Here is a 19,284-nt window from a genome sequence, read left to right on the forward strand (position 1 = left end):
ATAGCCATAGGCCTAGTGATGTTCTACAAACAACATGTAATCACAAAAAAGTTACTTCGAAGGTTTAAAAAGCTCACTGAACAATGTTAAACTTCTTATTAATCTGTAAACTATGCAATAACAATGTAAAACAGTAAATATAAATTAGGCAGATTAAGCATTTTAGAGAATAGTGGTACCCAAGAAAAACGTGGGGTGCCGAAATTAATCGTTTTTAATAATAATAACACATTTTGTTAAAGCGACTTAGAAGCAGTAGCCTAGGCGCTCAATTGAAAAATGTGGAGTTGACTTTAGTTAGATTTAGCTCTCCCTTCTAGTGATTCTAACCATCCTATAAGGCCTAGTCATATATGAGCGCCTGCATACAGCCCTTAGCATTTACCACACACCTCGAGGAGCCTTATCACTATTAGAAACTGCACACCAACATAATCAGAAGAGAAGCCTAAGGTCTGGCGCACTAACGGTTTTAGCCAATCGGCATTAATGGCTGGGGGCCAATATACAATGGCTAGCCTAAGAGCTGTTCTCTGGCATTACGCATCACATGGTGCCATCTGAACCATCTGAAGACAACACGTAGCCATACACACAAAATAAACATTAAGCTTCATGAAGTTATTACAGGCAGAAATGCATCTGTTTACACAGAATAGTTATCACTAAATGATTACTTTTACAATCACATAAAATTGTTAAAATTAGAATCAGGTGCACCAAAATAGATTTTTTCAAAATAATTAGAGTAACTTTGGAGGATTCAGTCTTTGATAAAGTATATAAACTTGGTCTGGTATAGAAAAAAATATAGTTGGTGGTAACACATAATCACAAGCGCAAAAGACCAATCCAAGGCCCTCAGAAGAAAGATTATTGAAGCCCACAAATCTGTAACGGGTTTCAAAGTAATCTCCAAGCCAATTTGAAGTCCATACAAAATCTCGTAGTTTGATGTGAGGGAGAAGCAAAAGAAAAACGCGCCATCTGCCGTAAAATATGGCTATTCTGCTAATTTGAGTCGCTTCGTTCTCTATTCTCTGACATCAACTGAAACATATTTCAAATCACATCAGAGCGATACCGAAGAGGGCAGTAGAGATGTAAATTAGAATCGGGGTACCCAGACATCAACAAACAACTAGTTTTTCCCGATCCAGGAATCACAATCAAATGCCGATAGTCTCTTTTCTGTAAGGATGGCGGACCCAAACACTAAACAGGTTCCACAGAAAAGGTAGCTAACTTGAGTTTTGCTTATTTTGCCATACTGTTATATTAATAATCAAATGTTACGGAATGATAGTTAAACGTGATCTTAACAGAAGAAGAGACTACAAGAATGCTAGCTATGTAGCTAGCTAACTAGCTAATCAGCTGAGCTATCGATGCAATTTTAACTGGCCAACACCCACTATTTTATTAGCTACAGTAGCTCACTCAGCAAATACAAGAACGCTTTCCGGAATAATATTACGTATAAGTTATGCTTTACCAGATATAGAGACACCTCTGCACGGACATCTGTAGTCAGCTTCATACTTGGCTTCTCTTACCTTTATCTAATGGCTAACTTTATCAGACTGTCAGATGTTTAAGTGCGTTACTAGAAGTGTGTGCTAACGTTAGCGAAGCTAGCCTGCTGCTAGACTTTGTAGTTTAGTTGGCTACATTTGCTAATCAAATTAGAAAATTAGAACATAGCCTTCATGTAAATCAGTCTTCGTAATTTTCTGCCATGACAAAATCACAATTCCCCCTTTTATGCGCCAACGCATGCAGTGCCAAAATTGCAGCTGGAGCCGTTGTGTGTGTAGAAAGTGAGATAAGAGGAGATGTCACCATTGGTAAGAAGAAGTTTTGTAATAAACGATATTATAGTGTTTTATGTAGTTTTCTCTTATAAAACAAAATACAAGTGAATGGTGTATAGATGCGTGTCAACCTTTTGTCAGGACCAAGGACAGTGGTCCACCCCAAAGCACGCATTATTGCCGAAGCAGGCCCTATTATAATCGGAGAAGGCAACCTGATTGAGGAACAGGCTCTCATCATTAACAGGTATACCTAATCCTATTCACTACTATATAATATGTACGCATTGTGGACAACTCAAATTCAGTTTGAGACGCTAAAAACAATTACATAGTCAACCATGGCACAGACTCCATCCCTAATACAATACATCATCCCTAATACAATACATCATCCCTAATACAATACATCATCCCTAATACAATACATCATCCGTAAGCCTGCACATGTGTGGTATTATAACTGTTAGTAAAGCATGGCACTATATTCTGTTTCTTTGTGTGTCCATATTAACAGGCTTTTTTTGGTTTCTCCACATCTTGCCACCAATCTTTAGTTATCCAGAAAATATTATGCCTGACACCGAAGGGGTTGAACCTAAGAGCATGACAATTGGAATCAACAATGTGTTTGAAGTTGGCTGTGGTATCCTTTTCAATTTCACATGGTCACAGTGCCTGGTTTTTGTAGGCCATTTGTGTCATGGCAATTAGTGGGTTGCTGTGGAGTCTGAAGGCTAGTTTAACTCATACTGAAGTCGCCTGTCTATATAAATGAGTAGGCACCAAAGCGTTGTTATTACACAGTCAAGTTATTACTGTGTTTTTCTAGAGTAGTTGTTCAAAGTGTCCTACAGTCGCAGTGTTGGGGGGGGGGAGTGTGTGTGTGTGTGTGTGTGTATGTGTGTGTGTGGTGGGGGCGTTTTAATGAAACTCGCTCTGCTTCCTCGGGACAGTTAAACCCTTAACCAAAATCCCAAGTCTCTCAGGCGCTGCAAATTGGCGACAACAATGTAATCGAGTCCAAAGGTATGATTCCGTATGTGACAGGAAAACAGGTGGTACCTATACTGTACGTCATCAAGCCATCTTCCTTGCAGTCTGTATGATTGATGCTCTCTATCCCAGCGGACCTTGGGAGAAACGTCGTTCTCACTAGTGGCTGTATCGTCGGTGCTTGTTGCCAGGTGAACACGTGTGAGGTAATCCCTGAGAACACTGTCATCTACGGGTCCAACTCCATGAGGCGATTGCAGACAGAAAGGCCTCAGGTTTGTCCCTTCCGTGAATGTTCTGCTTTTCTACTTTTCATGTCGCCGTACACCTGAGAAAGCTAGCCGAAGACATCGATGTGAGGGCTTCTGTATTCTGCGCACAGGCAAAATGCTTTTTCTCTCCCCTACAGCCTCAGACACTGCAGCTGGATTTCCTCATGAAGATCCTGCCTAACTACCATCACATGAAGAAGGCCGTCAAAGTAACCTCCACCCCGGTCAGAAACCAAGCTGTGACTCACTAGCCCAAGATGGCCGCCGCGAACATCAGCCGCCACACAGCTCCAGACCCGGCTTCACCGGAAGCGCTTGTCTTGCTTCAGCGCTGCTTCCTGCCCACTAGACCTCAGCAGTGTCCCAGACCATGTAGGACAGGGCTATCCAGCTTCTGGCCCTGGAGGGCTGAAACACTTGAGTAACCACAGAATTGTTTCGGCCCTCCGTGGCCAGAGATGAATTGCCCTGATGTTGGAAGTAGCATCTCTGCCTGTCAACAAAGAAAACCATTGAGCTATAAAATATTGTTAGCTTTTCGCACTTTCCAGTGATAAGAGAAGGTTATGGTTAGCTAAACCAATAGTTATATAATAGTATCATATAATAAGCCTTTTTGGTTTGTCTATTTGTTTGCAATTTTGTGTGTGGACTTAATGTCATATTTATAAACTGTTGTCATGTGCCTAAAATGTTACTTATCCTTGTGTTTTTATGTTAATTTCCAAGAACATCTCTCAGCATTGGTTGCTGTGAAGTACAACAGAAAATGATTTAAAAGAAGCTTTGAAAGTGAGGATAGTTTCTGTGTGCGTTTTCACGGCCAGTCATCTTGGTGTTTTGTGTATTGTTCTATGAATACAATGCAGTTGTATGCACACAAAGTTAATTTTTTTAATGCTCTAGGAAAATAATATGGCAACATATTGGGATCTTATTTAGATAACATTTTTGGTACGCTTGGTGGTCTGTAAATGACGATCAATGGTTTTGTCACTATTTCTGGGATTTCCACAAGGAGGCGCCAGAAACCTATTGCCTATTACAGCCTCTGCTCTGCCCTCATCAGTCAGTCATCATTCACATCATGGCAGCCAAAATAACAGGCAACTGGGTTTGCCCGCTATTTGTGTCCGTCTTTGACCCTGAGCATGATGGGATGTTAATTGCTCAGGAACTACACCTGTGTCACAGCACCTGCTTTCAATACCAGATTTCTATCCCTGATTTCTCACCTTCACATTGCACACTAGTCACAAGACTAATCATGGGCTGATCTTTGCTTCCCTTTTCGGCTGTTATGTTCTATTTAGCATTTTCAGATATCCAAACGAGTCTGACTCTTTTGATCGGGGAGATGCCATATTTAATAAAGTATTAGAACATTTAAATGCCAAATGATACAGTACCAGGCTCTAAGTTAGATAAAAATCAACAGGATGTCAACCTCATACAAAAAATCCTACTAGTCAATAAATAAGTATAGCCGGCTCATGCAAAAATGAGTCATTCTATGAATTCTTTCTTTCAGGTATACAGTAATTTTATGATTTCACCTTGTTTTAACATTCTGTCATAAAGTGCACATGTTTGACTTAATAATTAACACACAATCCCATCTCAACTGGTTAGGGTCAGATCAAATCCTTTGAAAGTTAAAGGATTTAGAATAGGATCTCTGAGCCATTATACCCCATGTGATGGGAGATAGAAACTAAATAGGAAAAGAGACTGATTTGAGATGAACAATAATGATTTCCATGGTTGAACATTTGAATTCACCATATATAAATTATAATATTTATAATTTATTTTCTCTAAACAACAACATAACTAGAGCCTAACTTCCAATACTTCTAGACAAAAAGATAAGGACATGCCAAATTTGACCTTTTCTGAAAAAGCAAGGCACGTATCTTAATGTTTTGGGTATGATAATAGTTGAGCTGTTGTGTAGCTGGCGTCTGATAGAACAATTAAATACATTATTTTATCAAAACGCATTTTTGTCCGTGGCACTTGAAAGGCATTACATTCGCATAAACACAAATGTTTATAAAAACTACCTGGTCTTTGTTTTGATCCAATAAGCTAGGAGTGGCAGACACTTTGCCGAAGGGGTCTGATCTTAATGCAGGGGGTAACCAGCGTGACACAGCTCTTCTTACCAAGGCTTGCCGAAGCGTAGCCTTGACCTACAGACCAGCACAGTGGGAGCTGCACAGCATGCGATCCGCCATTCTCAGGGGCGTGGCTTCTGCTGCTGTCCGTACAGAGCAGGGCTGAACAATGACCGTCCCCTAGACAGGTCCATACACCGGTGTGTGTGTGTGTGTGGGGTGGGGGCGTTTTAATGAAACTCGCTCTGCTTCCTCGGGACAGTTAGACAAATGAAATGGGTGGCCTGTGCTTGTTAAGAAGACAGCATTGTCTATGAGGCAGTTATAAGTGAATTGTAGGGTACTATTACCAAACAAAGGCAGAGTTCAAACTCATTTAAGGACTTAGGTGTGTGCGTCATCACCAAATCCATTTAACAGAGTGCAACAATAGCCTATTTTCTGTTACGTTAGACTCGTGTCCACGTTAAAACGTTGAGGATTTTTTCCCGGTCCTGGTCTGAAAAGCGCTGACTACAAATATTTTTAGTCAAGGACTAAGGACTAGTCAAGGACCACGCCCCAAACTGTAGAACATCAACTGAGTAACCGGCTGTACACACACTACGGACGTACGATTTTGAAGTGACCAGTTCTGACACAAATACTGCAGCAAAGGTATATTAAGATTTAGACCAAGACGTAGCTTGGTATGTGGTTCTCCGACAAAAGTGACGTGCGGTTACTATAACACCGTGTTCCTCCCGGTTTCCAATGTAAGTTATGTACGTGAATCGTGAAGCCTGCTCGAGTACAGGACAACGGTCGGCAACATAGCAGTGATCAAATTAGGATGGTACACCAGTAGCGTGTTTTGTTGTAGTCCGCGCGGCAGGGTTCCGCTGTACAGCAGCTCCCTGGTAGGAGACAGCTGGCGTCTCAGACTGCCAATACTCATTTGAATGTGTCACGGCGGAATCCCACGAGGAACCCCAGTTCATCCAGAGGGCTAATTATTACACCGGCGGGAAGAAGTACAGCAGGGGCCCTCGCTTTCTGTTCTCACTTTTTTCACCCCCGCCCTTTCGTTTTTATTTTGGGGTGTGCCTTCTGCAGCGCCAATCCGTTACTTTAATTTGACATGGGGGACAGATGTCCAGCGCAGTTGCATGGATGTGCCGAGTGATAAGGACCACGCTTGTGTGTCTGTGTCTGTGTGTGTGTGTGTGTGTGTGTACATCTGTGGCTTTTTACATTTCTGGACGTTTTTTCTGAAGCTTGACTGGCAGGGGCCTATGTTGATAGCCAGTCATAGCAGGAATTCAGCAGGAAGTTCAATTGCAGTTCTATATTTGGGAGATTGTTATGTGTTGGGGAGATGGGGGGGCTAAAAATAACACTCTTTCAAAGAAGAATAGTACAGCTGTCTTGGGTAAGTTGAAACAGACAATGTTTCTTGTGCCAGAGCGATTGTTCTTTCTGAGCTGTTTGCAGGGTTGGAGATCACATAACACAAATATGCATGAATATATTATTACGGATATAAACTACTATATCATGATACATAATTCACTAATATATATATATATATATATATATATATATATAATAAATAAACAACGTTGTGCTAATTTGCCCCACCCTATGCCGGATCCCAGACATGCTTGATATGCCGCGACCAGGATGCGAACCCCTGGTCTACATGGCATGGTTGTTTCCCATGTTCCCCAGCGCCACGCAGGCTACCAATGAAAGGCGATTCTGACTGTGGTTGCGATCAGGCCGCCAGAAATGCTATGCGATTATTATGCAGGAGAACATTCTCTCATTCCACAGTGAGTGTTCGAGCATTAGTAGAAGCCATGTGAACACAGCATACCATTCCTGTCTGGTTATCTGTTTGTCCCGGGTTACACCATTTTCTCAAACCGTTGGGGACTGCGTCAGCCAACCACAAACATTTCTTTAAAAAACAGATACCTTCTCTGTTTTCGTATTCAGTAAAGGTTTTGGACAATCAGTGAAAAAAAAATAATGTATACACGATTCAACTCCTTGTGGTGGATCATGTTGAAAAAAGGCCACTAGTTAGTCCAGAAGAGATAAAGGCCTTCTGACAGCTGACCTTTGCATCCAGGTCCTCCTCTCCTTTGAAATGTGAAATGTGACCTATGGGGCACAGTGGCTTCCATTTCATCTCAAGGAATAATGAATTTAATCACAACAGGGACTGCGACCACACTAGTTCTCGTGTAACCAGTTCCCATTGTCTTCAGGGAAACATCGGTTCAGTATTTTGTCAACTCGGACTATAGTACGGCCATCATATTTTATTGAATATTAACATTTCAGCCTTTAAGAAATGCGATGTTTGTCTGAGTATCAGTCTTTCACTAACATTCCATTCCCTGTATTTCAGTAAATCACACGACGAGACTTATTCAACATGAACTCTTCCACGCAACAGGACAACAGCTTTAGCCTTTAATACCAGCATCCTCAATTGATATAACCATCTTGCCATTCTGTCTGTATTTTGGCAAAACGCTGAGGGATGGACCTGATGGAATAGTACGTCTTAACTCATTTACAGAGACATGGATGCAAAGACAACCGTGATAGAACATGTATAGTTTTAACCATGTAAGGACAAACCCTGATAGAACATGTTAGTTTTCATCATGCAAGGACTGACCTAGTTAGAACATGTATAGTTTTAATCATGCAAGGACAAACCCTGATAGAACATGTTAGTTTTAATCATGCAAGGACTGACCTAGTTAGAACATATATAGTTTTAACCATGCAAGGACAGAGCCTGATAGAACATGTATAGTTTTAATCATGCAAGGACAGACCCTGATAGAACATGTTAGTTTTAATCATGCAAGGACTGACCTAGTTAGAACATATATAGATTTAATCATGGAAGAAAAGACCCTGATAGAACATGTATAGTTTTAACTAAGCAAAGACAGACCTTGATAGAACATGTATAGTTTTAACCATGTAAGGATAGACCTTGATAGAACATGTATAGTTTTAACCATGCAAGGACAGACTCTGATAGAACATGTGTAGTTTTAACCAAGCAAGGACAGACTCTGATAGAACATGTATAGTTTTAAACAAGCAAGGACAGACTCTGATAGAACATGTATAGTTTTAAACAAGCAAGGACAGACTCTGATAGAACATGTATAGTTTTAACCATGCAAGGACAGACCTTCATAGAAGATTTTTTTAACCATAGTTTGAGGTTATACAAAAATATCTATACCATATTTCTGTGTGGAAACGTTTTTTTTTTTTGGGTGGGGGTTCTGATGGAGTACGCTCATGTAGCAATTATATTTAATGTATTATTAATACATTAATTAATGTATTTCCTCTGGACAGAAATGATGAGGAAGTATACAGCTGTCACGAGGACAGCACTGTCTATGAAGCACTTCTAAATAAGTTATAATCTTCAATAATCCATCATATCATGATTATGATTTCCAGTTCAGCAAGTTGGAAAAAAATATAGCATGCACACATGCAGTGGTCCGAAATCACGGCTGGCTTGTCGTCTGTCCAACTAGCAGAACTCAGCCACTGAAAATCTTATATTTAGTAATTAACACACATCATGTATGGCTGCCTTTACTATTTATCAAGACCCAGGCTAAGTACAGTTCCTCAAATAGTCAGACCCAGGCTAAGTACAGTTCCTCAAATTGTTGGACCTAGGCGCTTTGGTGGAAAACCTCAAAAACAGTGAAGTACAATGCCTGGCACTCGTTATGACCTCGTAGAGTTATATTCGGTTTATCTCTGGTCACATGACATGTTATCTTTGTAATAGCTCTGAATGCTTTATAACATCTATCAGTGGCTAAACATTTGAATATTTACCGCCCCCAGTATGGTCTAAAAGTGGAACATCTGATGTAAACACACCTTTTTCTATATATACACTTGGCAATGATTTATGACTAATATGTCATTATCTTAACTTTACTGAATACATAGATAGTTCTTGTTGCTGCTTGAAATCAACCAATTCAATAAAACCTATCTTGAAAAGTCTTACATTTACAGCTGTCACATAGTGCTTATAAAGATATCGAAAACGGGACAATGTCTGCAACAACAGGATATTGAGGAACTGTGGGTAGAAAAAACTCCCCTGTAGAGTTGTAACCTAGGAAGAAACCTAGAGAGGAACCGGACTCTAGGTGCTGGGTGCAGATTATAAGACTTCATAGCCTTATAAGGCCACATTGTTCATCAGTATTTTTGGACGCCCAGATGTACAAGCTGGTCAATAACAACAGGTAGGAACTGGACTGTGGCCAGTGTCTTCAGGCAGAATCCAGATCAGCCAAACAACCAAATAGACTTTGGACGAGGGCAGACAGGAGTCACCAAGACAGGCCCGAAGACCAAAGTCCTAGTGCTTCCTAAAATCCAACAGGTCACCAAAACAATTCACCTATGCCAGCTAATAAAACACATTGAAACCCACTGAGGTTGGGTTTGAAGTGGAGTATGGGTCTGGTCATGTCATTGGTTTTGTTCTGTGCACATTTCATTCACATGGCTTGTCAGATTTAAAGCACTCTGAGGTGCGTTGACCCCTATCTTGCCCTCTGGATGAATTTATCTATCTTCCTGCACAAACAGTGATGCGACCTCCTTGGGAGGTCATCGGTGCCTACCTGCTAACCTGTCAGATTTAAGAAATACACTGGCTGAAAGCAGTGAGAAGAAAAAATCGAGGGGATAGAAATTGTGCATGTCTCCCAAATCCGCTGTGCTGAAAGAGTTGAACTAAAACGCCTCGTTTGACTTTATCACAAGAGATGCGGCCAAGAGATTAATGAAACTTGACCAAAACAATTCAAATGAAACATGAAAACAAATTGAGGGTCGAGGAACATTAAAGAACTATTCCCTCTTATTTCAACTTAATATTAAATGGTTTCTCCTCCCGTGGTTTCCTGACATCTTCTCTGTAGCCCCGGATAAAAATCTGCAGGATTAGCCAATGAGAGGACGTTGAATGTAACTTAAAGGTTATCTGGCAATTAAAAAAAATGAACATTGTCACATTTTGTCCCATTGCATCCATGATAGAAAGTTAGCGGTGACTAATGTCAGCTGAAGTTTGTTTTGTTGGTTGCTCTTAACCCTTAGACCATCTTCAGAATGAGGACCCATCTTACGTTAAGTTAGGGGGGAACAAATGATGTTCTCCTTTAAAGGACATGAGGGTCACCTTGGGAAGAAGAACCAATCCCCAGAGAGGTGACCGGTCCTCCCGCACGTCCTCCAGCCAATTAAATAAGTACATCTTTCAGCACATTACTCATTAGTGATGTCAGAGGCAGATCAAAGGGCAGCACACCAATAAGGAGGTATAGGGAATGTGTAGGATTGCTAGTTGCTAGGAATGGCCTGGCTTTCAGCCCACTGAGACCCACTCATTCTACATCAGAAAAACAGAATGTAGGCTACACCTCGAAATAGTTCATTTAATTATATTTCTATGGTGTAAAGCTGCCAAATGAAACACAGCCATCGGCTTTGATGGGACGTGTTTTTAGTTAAGTCAGAGACAACTACTACAACAGAGTTTTTTTCCTATTTTCGGATGTGGGGCGGCATATATTGAAAAGCACAGATTTCAGACACTGTGCTACGTTATTCCCCTGGGAAAGGTTTGTGTGTGATTGTACCACTGTTTAATCTATACATTGACCTCCTGTCATGGGGTTCAGCGTGGATTGCCCTCTCCGTTTCCTGCAGTCTGTCTAGGAAACCAGGAAATCATAAACTGCAACGATCATAATTCGGTTAGAGGAGATGCTGTTTTAAACACTGCTGACGTGTCCCCCTGGACACGCAGACCTGCTCTTCAGAGCAGACCACAGTGCTCTGAGACCTGTCAAAAACAGCTGGGACATCTCCCTCCCTCCTTGCCTCCCCCCCAGCCCACCCCCCAACTCCACTGAGACTGCCAGGAAGCTTTGATAAGGGTTTGGAAACACATCGGAAAGCAGAAGAACATTTCCATTTTTATCTGCCTGAAGATGCTTCAATTCCTCCCCCCAAAACAATTCAAATTAACATAAAAATAACATGCATCTGTTTAAGCTGGCCCTTTCTTTTTAAACAAGAAAGGTAGGAATATGTACCCCAAGACACAACTGACAAAGTCCTTTAAAGAATATCTTAAGCAGTCTTTATATAGAATATACTGTCTCTGTCATCACTGAAATGCATTTGCAGTCTTAAACTATGTCTGCATGCTTAGGATGTTGAACACCTAATTTAGTACAGCAAACATCAGATTATTATTAATATAATGAATTTGCCTTAAACATTTCAAATTCTAGAAGCCCCTGTGGCTTTTATGTACAATCATGCGTAAGTAACCAGCAGAAAGCAAGGTGAAGGTTCTGAAAGATTTGTACAGCATGTGGTTATGTTATGGACATTATATTCATACAGTCTTGTGTGTGTGTGTGTGTGTGTGTCTGCATCCTTGAAATGCATTACCTTACTCATATATATAACTCCTATTGGCTACATAAAAGCCATTATCTTAGTACACTGGATTTTCCTGGTTGTGTTATTTCACACAATGATTGTACGTTCCACAATAATTTTTATTGATTTCTTGATTTCAGTTTCCAGGTGCTGGGGATACACCATCTGCTAAACTGTGTTCAATCGACACATTTTGATGTCCTTATGTTTCAAAACACAGCTAGTTACAATTATGTGAATCTCAAGTTCTTATGTGTATAATTTACAGAAGTCCATTATCATGTGCAATTTCAGTGGTTTAATACTTAATTTCAGTGGTTTAATACTTAACCCCATGCCAATAAATGTCAGCCTATTGAAACTGCAGTCAACTGTTGGAAACTGAAACTAAAACACTCTCTGGACACTAAAAATAAGTCTTCTTTTCCCTGAGGATAAAACTGTTTTATCTCATACCTAGGTAGATACATCACATAAAAATGTCTTAAATGGCGTTGAATTTGACCAAATCTGGATGAATGATGCATCTTGCCTCATCTGTGGACAATGGTTTATTGATGCATTTTCTCAGAGTAATACTTCAAACAACATTTCTGCTGTTGACTTCTGAACACTGACATGGGTGTGGTCTGACGCACAAATGCATGTGACTCAGCTGAGGATATTTGTATTTTCACAAAATTACAAAACTGCACATGTTGCAAAACACTCTGGAGACTTGATTACATATGCAGTGGGTGCGTCTTTATATCCCCGATCTGTTTGACACAGTGATGAAAATTGGCACACATGCTCAGAATCATGAGTTGGGCTAGTCCATGTTATGTCTCACACAACGCCAGCACGTTTTCACCCAACTTCTGGGTTTAACCCAACTTCTGAAGAGTGTTCTTATCACAGAGATCCGGCATTAAATTAATCAGAATTGCCAAGGGTGGGGTGCATATTTTTTGGGGTACCTTTTGTTAAAGCCAAATAACATATCTGGTGCAAAAATGTGCCTTCCAAAAAGCTATGACGCACCGATATAAATTATAGATGTCTGTGCAAAATTTTTGTGCGTCTATTATCGCTATATGTTTTTGTATTCACATTGCGAATGGTTTAACTTTGACTCTTTGACTCCTTAAAAATGAATTGGTAATATGGACCGCGCGTGAGAACCTAAAATGTTAGAGAAAACGATTTTCCTTTGTTGTAGTCCCAGTATGACACCTTATAAAACATTCATAAGCTCGGAGAAACGGCGCATCGCGCACCCTATCCCACGCCCTATCCCAGCGCCCCCCCCCCTCTCTCTCTCTTTGAAGGAGATAGGAGAACTTTCCTCGTCAAGGTCTGCCTTGCCGTAGTGCAGTTACACGAACAATTATTTCATCTCTGTCCTCGTAAAGAATAGTGGTTCCGGAAGATCTTCATGGGAATATTGAATAGGAATGAAGAGTATATCGTTCTGTTAACGGCTTATCAAAAATCAATAGCATATTAATCCGTTCATCTGTCAGTTGACTTGTAACATTGACTTGTTTTATTCATGCCGGGAAACTAGGAAAAAACTCGAGGTAGCTTACACAGGACAGGGGTTGGACACGGCTGGTTCTATCAGTTTTCTCGGGAGAAGGATAGAACAATAGGAAACACGGTCCAAGATAAGGGAAAAACGGTCTAAGAATGAATAACAGTAAAATTGAGAAGGAGAACGACAGCAATGACTTCACCAATCACGAAGATGAGGTATGACTATCTAAAATAATAATTTTGTCGGACTTGCGCATATTGTTTGTAGGGCAATGCATTTTAATAGTTGTTTTGTGAGACATCAGTGCAACAAGCTATATTTTAAATAGTTGATTCTCAGGTGATGCGTGTGGAAACCTATTCGTAAATGATGTGCATTTTTATGTGTCTAGTGTGTGTAGATGTGTATAATATTGACGAAAATATATTTATAGAAGGGATCAATTGTGCGAATTCTCTGAGAATGAACACAACTGCATTTAAATTCAACCCTTAGAATTCTTTAATATGTATAATATCTGTTAACTTTTGGCAACACATTAAAATAGGCAACACATCTAACTAGCCTGTGTAGAGTCGACGAAAAAGTACAACGTTATGTTCTCTATGACAATATTAAGTGTTTAAAACAAAAAGCTGTTTTGGCTTTGATTGAAACTTGTTTTGGGAGATTGTTTATTCTAACTAAGGTCGTACGTTGCCAGCCGAGTGAGCATCTTCAGTTCATGAGAACAGCGCCATCTCAACACGTAGGGCTTGGTACTAGGGAAGAAGTAGGCACACAATACTTTACAATGAAAAAGTATGTCTGTACATTATTTTCTCCGGTCTCCACAATCCACAAGCAATTCCTTACCAAACTTGTCGGTTTCCCCCCTGGAAAATACTATGGGCTACATTGAGCAATATTCGATCAAATGTCATATTATCTCTGCTATGTAAAGAAGTGAGTAGCGGCATTTTCTTTTGGCAGCGAGATAACAGATGTGCTATTGCAATATGCTGCAGCCGGGCCAGCCAAGTGATGTAAGCAAAGCATATCAGATTAAGAAAGTTACCTCTCCCGGAGCAATTCCATTACAGCCTAAGTGGGCAATTAGTCGTGTTAGACTGACTAGGCAAACATTCCAACTTAATGCAATTTTATATTTCTGTTCTTTGAACTTCTATGGATGCAGGCCAGTTAGACTCACACACATAGGAGTGAGAGCAGCTTAGGTCGGTCTCTGATATTATGTCAGCCTCTCTCTCTCTCTCTCTCTCTCTCTCTCTCACACACACACACACACACACACACACACCACACACACAGACACACACACACCAACACTGTTATTTTACTGTCTCTCTTTTCTTTATGTGAGTCTCTCACTCCTTCAGTCTCTCTCACTCCTTTCTCTACTGTCTCTCCCCAGTAAATATATTTCTGTTTCTTTCTCACTAATATACTGTGTTCATTGCAATTGTTGTTTTCGGTTTTACAACAAACCTAAATTCTAGAGGACACTGAAACGTCCAGGGAACCCTCCTGACATTCTGTCCTAACAACTAATTATTGTTTCACTGAGCTGTAGCATACTTCTTATCACACCAATGCTTACAGATTAACCAAAGGCCACTATATCCACTATAATATAATCAGACAACAAGTATTTAAATTCTGTGTATTTTGTAAGACGTTGTAGTACATGTTTGGTGGTACCAGTGTTTGCAGAACTCTTTTACTATATGCCAAAGTCGTCGTGTGTTAGAATCCAGCCAACTGCCACTCATCACGTTTCTCCTGTGACACCATTTCCCCAAAATGTGGCCTTGACCCCCAGTTTGGGGAATGCTGATGTAAAAGAAAAGCTCCTGGACCAGGATTTTATAAAGACTGAAGACAGGAGAGACTAATGGGTGCCGATGTCTGGAAGCTTTCCAGGCTTGCAGTGACCTAATATTTACTTCACTGTATTGACTTGAAGTTAGACAGTGACACTAAATCTATTGTGATGCATGTCCTTATATTGGTAAGGAGTTGTTACTAAATTGAATTACACAGGGGACGTGTGAGAATGCATGCATTTTGGGAACTCACAACTGACAAAAATAAAATTAAGTGAATGCTGTAAAATAGGTATAACACTTCATGCATTAGCACAACTGGCTACATTTGTGTACGGAATATTTGTGGGTGGTGGGGGGGGGGGCAATGTCCTTACTGTGCAAAAGAATATCTGGAAACTATCACAGAACCAATTTAGTTTGCTGGGAGCAAACTCTTCTAGTCAAGAGGGGTACAATATGAGGTACAGCTAAATACAGTATCGGTATACTACTATGATAAATATAGTAGTGGTACACTACTATCCTAAATACAGTATTGGTATACTACTACGCTAAATACAGCATCTGTATACTACTATGCTAAATACAGTATTGGTATACTACTATGCTAAATACAGAAGTGGTATACTACTATGCTACATACAGTAGTGGTATACTACTATGCTACATACAGTAGTGGTATACTGCTATGCTACATACAGTAGTGGTATACTACTATGCTACATACAGTAGTGGTATACTACTATGCTACATACAGTAGTGGTATACTACTATGCTACATACAGTAGTGGTATACTGCTATGCTACATACAGTAGTGGTATACTGCTATGCTACATACAGTAGTGGTATACTACTATGCTACATACAGTAGTGGAATACTACTATGCTAAATGTGCCAAAGTTGAGGACCATGCGGGCTCTCAAGAGCGGTTATTGAAGTAGAGATATTCTGTGCAATTCAATGTAGTGTACACATCCTCCATTGTTCTTCAACACACACACACAGACACAGAGTTCATTGTAAGATGGGTTTACTATGAGACATGAATGGTGATTTATATTGTACATTTTTACAGGGGTTAGATACAGGGGTTAGATACAGGGGTATTAATCTGTGACCCTACAAGTTCGGGAGCCTGCTGGTCCTCTGTTCAACTTCAACATTAATGTCACCCACCTGATGTCCCAGGTCTAAATGAGTCCCTGACTAGGAGGTTGAAATGAGTGGAACTGGCCTCCAGGTCCAGAGTTGAGTAGCAGGGTGATAAGATTAAATGAACAGAACAGATGAATCATGGGCTTAAATGTTCCATCAGTTTCAATGTGTCTGATCCCATCTGATAGGAGAAACCCAGAGATTTGTGTAACTTTAGAAGAAAAGCTCCCCAGTGATCACAAAGACAGGCTATGGTCGAAATGGATCATTGTAGTCAAAATCGGAAATGTCCCAGTCAAATTAGGACAGGTTATGGTCTCGAGTCATCGAGCTCTTAACATAATTGTGGATTCTTTTATAGGTAGATTTTTGTAATTGGTGCGGGGTTGGCACACACTCATAAATGTCATTCAGGACGCTCACAGCAGAATGTGGATTAATAACAGTGAAGCGAGGCGATACTTTCTCTGCATGCTTTCTCAGAAGACATACATCTCTTGTAGGAGTTTAAGAACAACGTCTCCTCGACCTCTAATCTTCCACCTCTGCCCCCTCCGGCTGATTCCCACATCTCCACATTCCTTCTTTACGCTGACACTCATCTCAACGTCAACCTTGGCATCCATCCTCACGTTTAACAAGCATTTCATTTGGAGAAAATATTTGCCTGCTTTTGGGGCTCAGGCTATATGCAGTGTTGTATTGTGGATTTTTAAGGTTTTCGTAGCCTGGCTGATCAAGTGGGTGAATCCCATTTGACCTCAGCCATAACAGTTATGAAGATTTATTATTGTTAATATTAATTGTTAATTTGAAACCGTTATTAACCCAAACAGGCTTCTCTGAGAATAAACAATACTTCCCCAAAAAGTTGTACAATCCCAAAGATCTTCAGACATTTAATTATTCGTATTCTTTCATCTTTTTGGGAAAGTCGGCGGCCATTTTGTCCTCTTGTGGAAACACTGATGAATACCTTTCTAAAAGAGTATTTATAGACAGGAGAGCTCAGTTCACAGGTTTATGTAGGTTTTGTTGAGCGGGTCAAGGCGTAATGGGGTCAGGGCTAGAAGGACTGTCGCTAATATCAAACGGACATCATACATGGACACTTTTGTGATTTTAGCTAGCACTTAACATAGGCATTTTCCCAACCTTAACATAGTTCTCCTAATCCCCTGTGTCAATTCCCTTCAACTGGCTGCGTAAAACTCTCCCAACCTGCCACAAAAGGCCATCTCTGACATTAGCGACATCCTGTCCAGTGAAAACCCGTCAATAGGTTACATTAAACCTCAGGAGCTTGGCAAACGGCAGACAGGATTGCACTTAGCCACAGTCCGGTAGATGCATCCCCCCCCCCCCCCCCCCCCCCCCCCAGAGGCAGGCTGTGTGGCCAGGTTGACCTTTTCAGAGATAGCCCAGCAAGGAGTTGTATGACAGGAAGACGAGGGTGAAGTTGAGTGAAACCATGACCGGTGTCCAGGTGCCATGTTGTGTCCCTTGAGTGTGTTGTGTTTATGTGTGTGTGTGTGTGTGTGGGGGGGGGGGGGGGGGGGTGCGTCTGTTTATGAAAAGGGCACATGGATACGTTAACTTATCGTGACATAAAACATATCAGAGGGGGGCACAACTGCTTGGGCCTATATGTAGCTGGAGACATAATTTGGTTATGATAGTACTCAGACACAAACACGCAGACACACATGCACGCACATGCTCAAATTGCCCAAATGTCCTCCCTTCTCCTAAAGGTCTTCATCTACATAGTGTCAAACTCAAACTGTTCTCCTTTCCATCGGAAATCAAGCACACACACATACACACACACACACACACACACACATCAGCTTTGATTTGGTTCATAGCAATATTTGTTAATCACCAATTAGTCTATGTTAATTGACTATTAATGACCAAATAGGCCAAATAGAACAACTATAACTAGACCAATTAAATTTTTTCATTTCAAAATAAATGAGCAAGCGATGAGGTCAGGCTCCTCTGTTCTGGCTCCGCCTCCTTCCATATCACACAGGCGACTCTTTCACATCCCCGTAGCTAACCAATCACGTCAGCCTTCCCGCTTGCCTCGATAAGAAACACTGTAACACAGTGTTTCCCAATCCTGGTCCCGGGGACCCCAGAAGGGGCACGTGTTTGTTTTCGCCCTAGCACTCACACATCTGATTCAAATGTTGCCCTACAACTTACACCTTATTGACGTAATCAACCTATCATCAAGTCTTTAGTTTGAATCAGGTGTGTGAGTTCTAGGGCAAAAACAAATACGTGTACCCATCCAGGTCCTCAGGACCAGGATTGGGAAACACTTAACAAAATTGAAAACAATAGCACTGAATTTAATAGTAAACCAACACTATGTCTCTGCCTCCAGCAGGGCCTAGAGAATAGTAGCCTGTCTTCCACTTTACTCCCTCTTGACCTGCTGCGTTCATATAGGTAATTCTCCCTTTAATCAAAAAGGCCCTACTGTAGTTCTTGCACTTTCAAAAGTATGACCCAAATTACCCGTTCTGTGCTTGTTTTCTTTCTATTGTGCATTGGCAGATCGTATTTCATGTCCATAGCAAATCACAGTGTTGCTACTACTTGTGGACTGGACCGCAACTCGATCAAGCCTTACTTCCTATTAGCTAGCGATAGCTAACATTTGGTGTCACCGACAGAGTGGAGATGGCAGATCGCATACTGACAAAAAGCCCTCGTCACACCAAACTCCACCATACCTGTGAGGGAGGAACACCGATCTTCCTTAAATTTCCTTGAAAATAACGGATGATGCCACGAAGCGACGCATAGCCGAGGAAATGGACGGGAGGGTTTGTCCCCCACATACCATAGTGTACAAACAATAGAAGAGCACATTTACTGGTAGAAATTGCGTGTTTTAGTTCTTATTAGTTCTTGTTGGCATTTTTATGTGGTCTAGTCATGGTATATTCAACAATACTGCTCTATAACTGAGAGGCACCAGCTATACCTAACTTTAACTATGTCTGTGCCCACGGAATTCAATGATTTAAGCTTGCTCTCG

The 19,284-nt window shown here is 40.9% G+C and overlaps 2 protein-coding genes across 7 annotated transcripts in view; both read left to right on the forward strand.

Moving 5' to 3' along the window:
* Nucleotides 1-1,027: 1,027 nt before the first annotated feature.
* dctn6 (dynactin subunit 6) lies at nucleotides 1,028-3,383 on the forward strand. Its single transcript, XM_010888083.5, has 7 exons — nucleotides 1,028-1,237; nucleotides 1,783-1,847; nucleotides 1,956-2,061; nucleotides 2,372-2,460; nucleotides 2,796-2,843; nucleotides 2,943-3,085; nucleotides 3,220-3,383. The coding sequence occupies exons 1-7, from the start codon at nucleotides 1,200-1,202 to the stop codon at nucleotides 3,331-3,333; spliced, it is 603 nt and encodes a 200-aa protein (XP_010886385.1). The 5' UTR covers nucleotides 1,028-1,199; the 3' UTR covers nucleotides 3,334-3,383.
* A 9,656-nt stretch (nucleotides 3,384-13,039) lies between these two features.
* The window catches only part of LOC105020790 (RNA-binding protein with multiple splicing), a 35,933-nt gene continuing 29,688 nt past the window's right edge, over nucleotides 13,040-19,284 (forward strand). For all 6 annotated transcript variants that reach the window (XR_002196056.3, XR_002196058.3, XR_002196059.3 and 3 more), the window contains exon 1: nucleotides 13,040-13,455. Coding sequence is in view for 2 of the 6 variants with exons in the window: in XM_020043265.3 (XP_019898824.1) it covers nucleotides 13,393-13,455 (63 nt within the window). In the remaining 4 variants the exon portion in view is untranslated. The remainder of the gene's footprint in view (nucleotides 13,456-19,284) is intronic.

This window comes from Esox lucius, chromosome 24, assembly GCF_011004845.1.
Source record: "Esox lucius isolate fEsoLuc1 chromosome 24, fEsoLuc1.pri, whole genome shotgun sequence".
Lineage (NCBI taxonomy): Eukaryota > Metazoa > Chordata > Actinopteri > Esociformes > Esocidae > Esox > Esox lucius.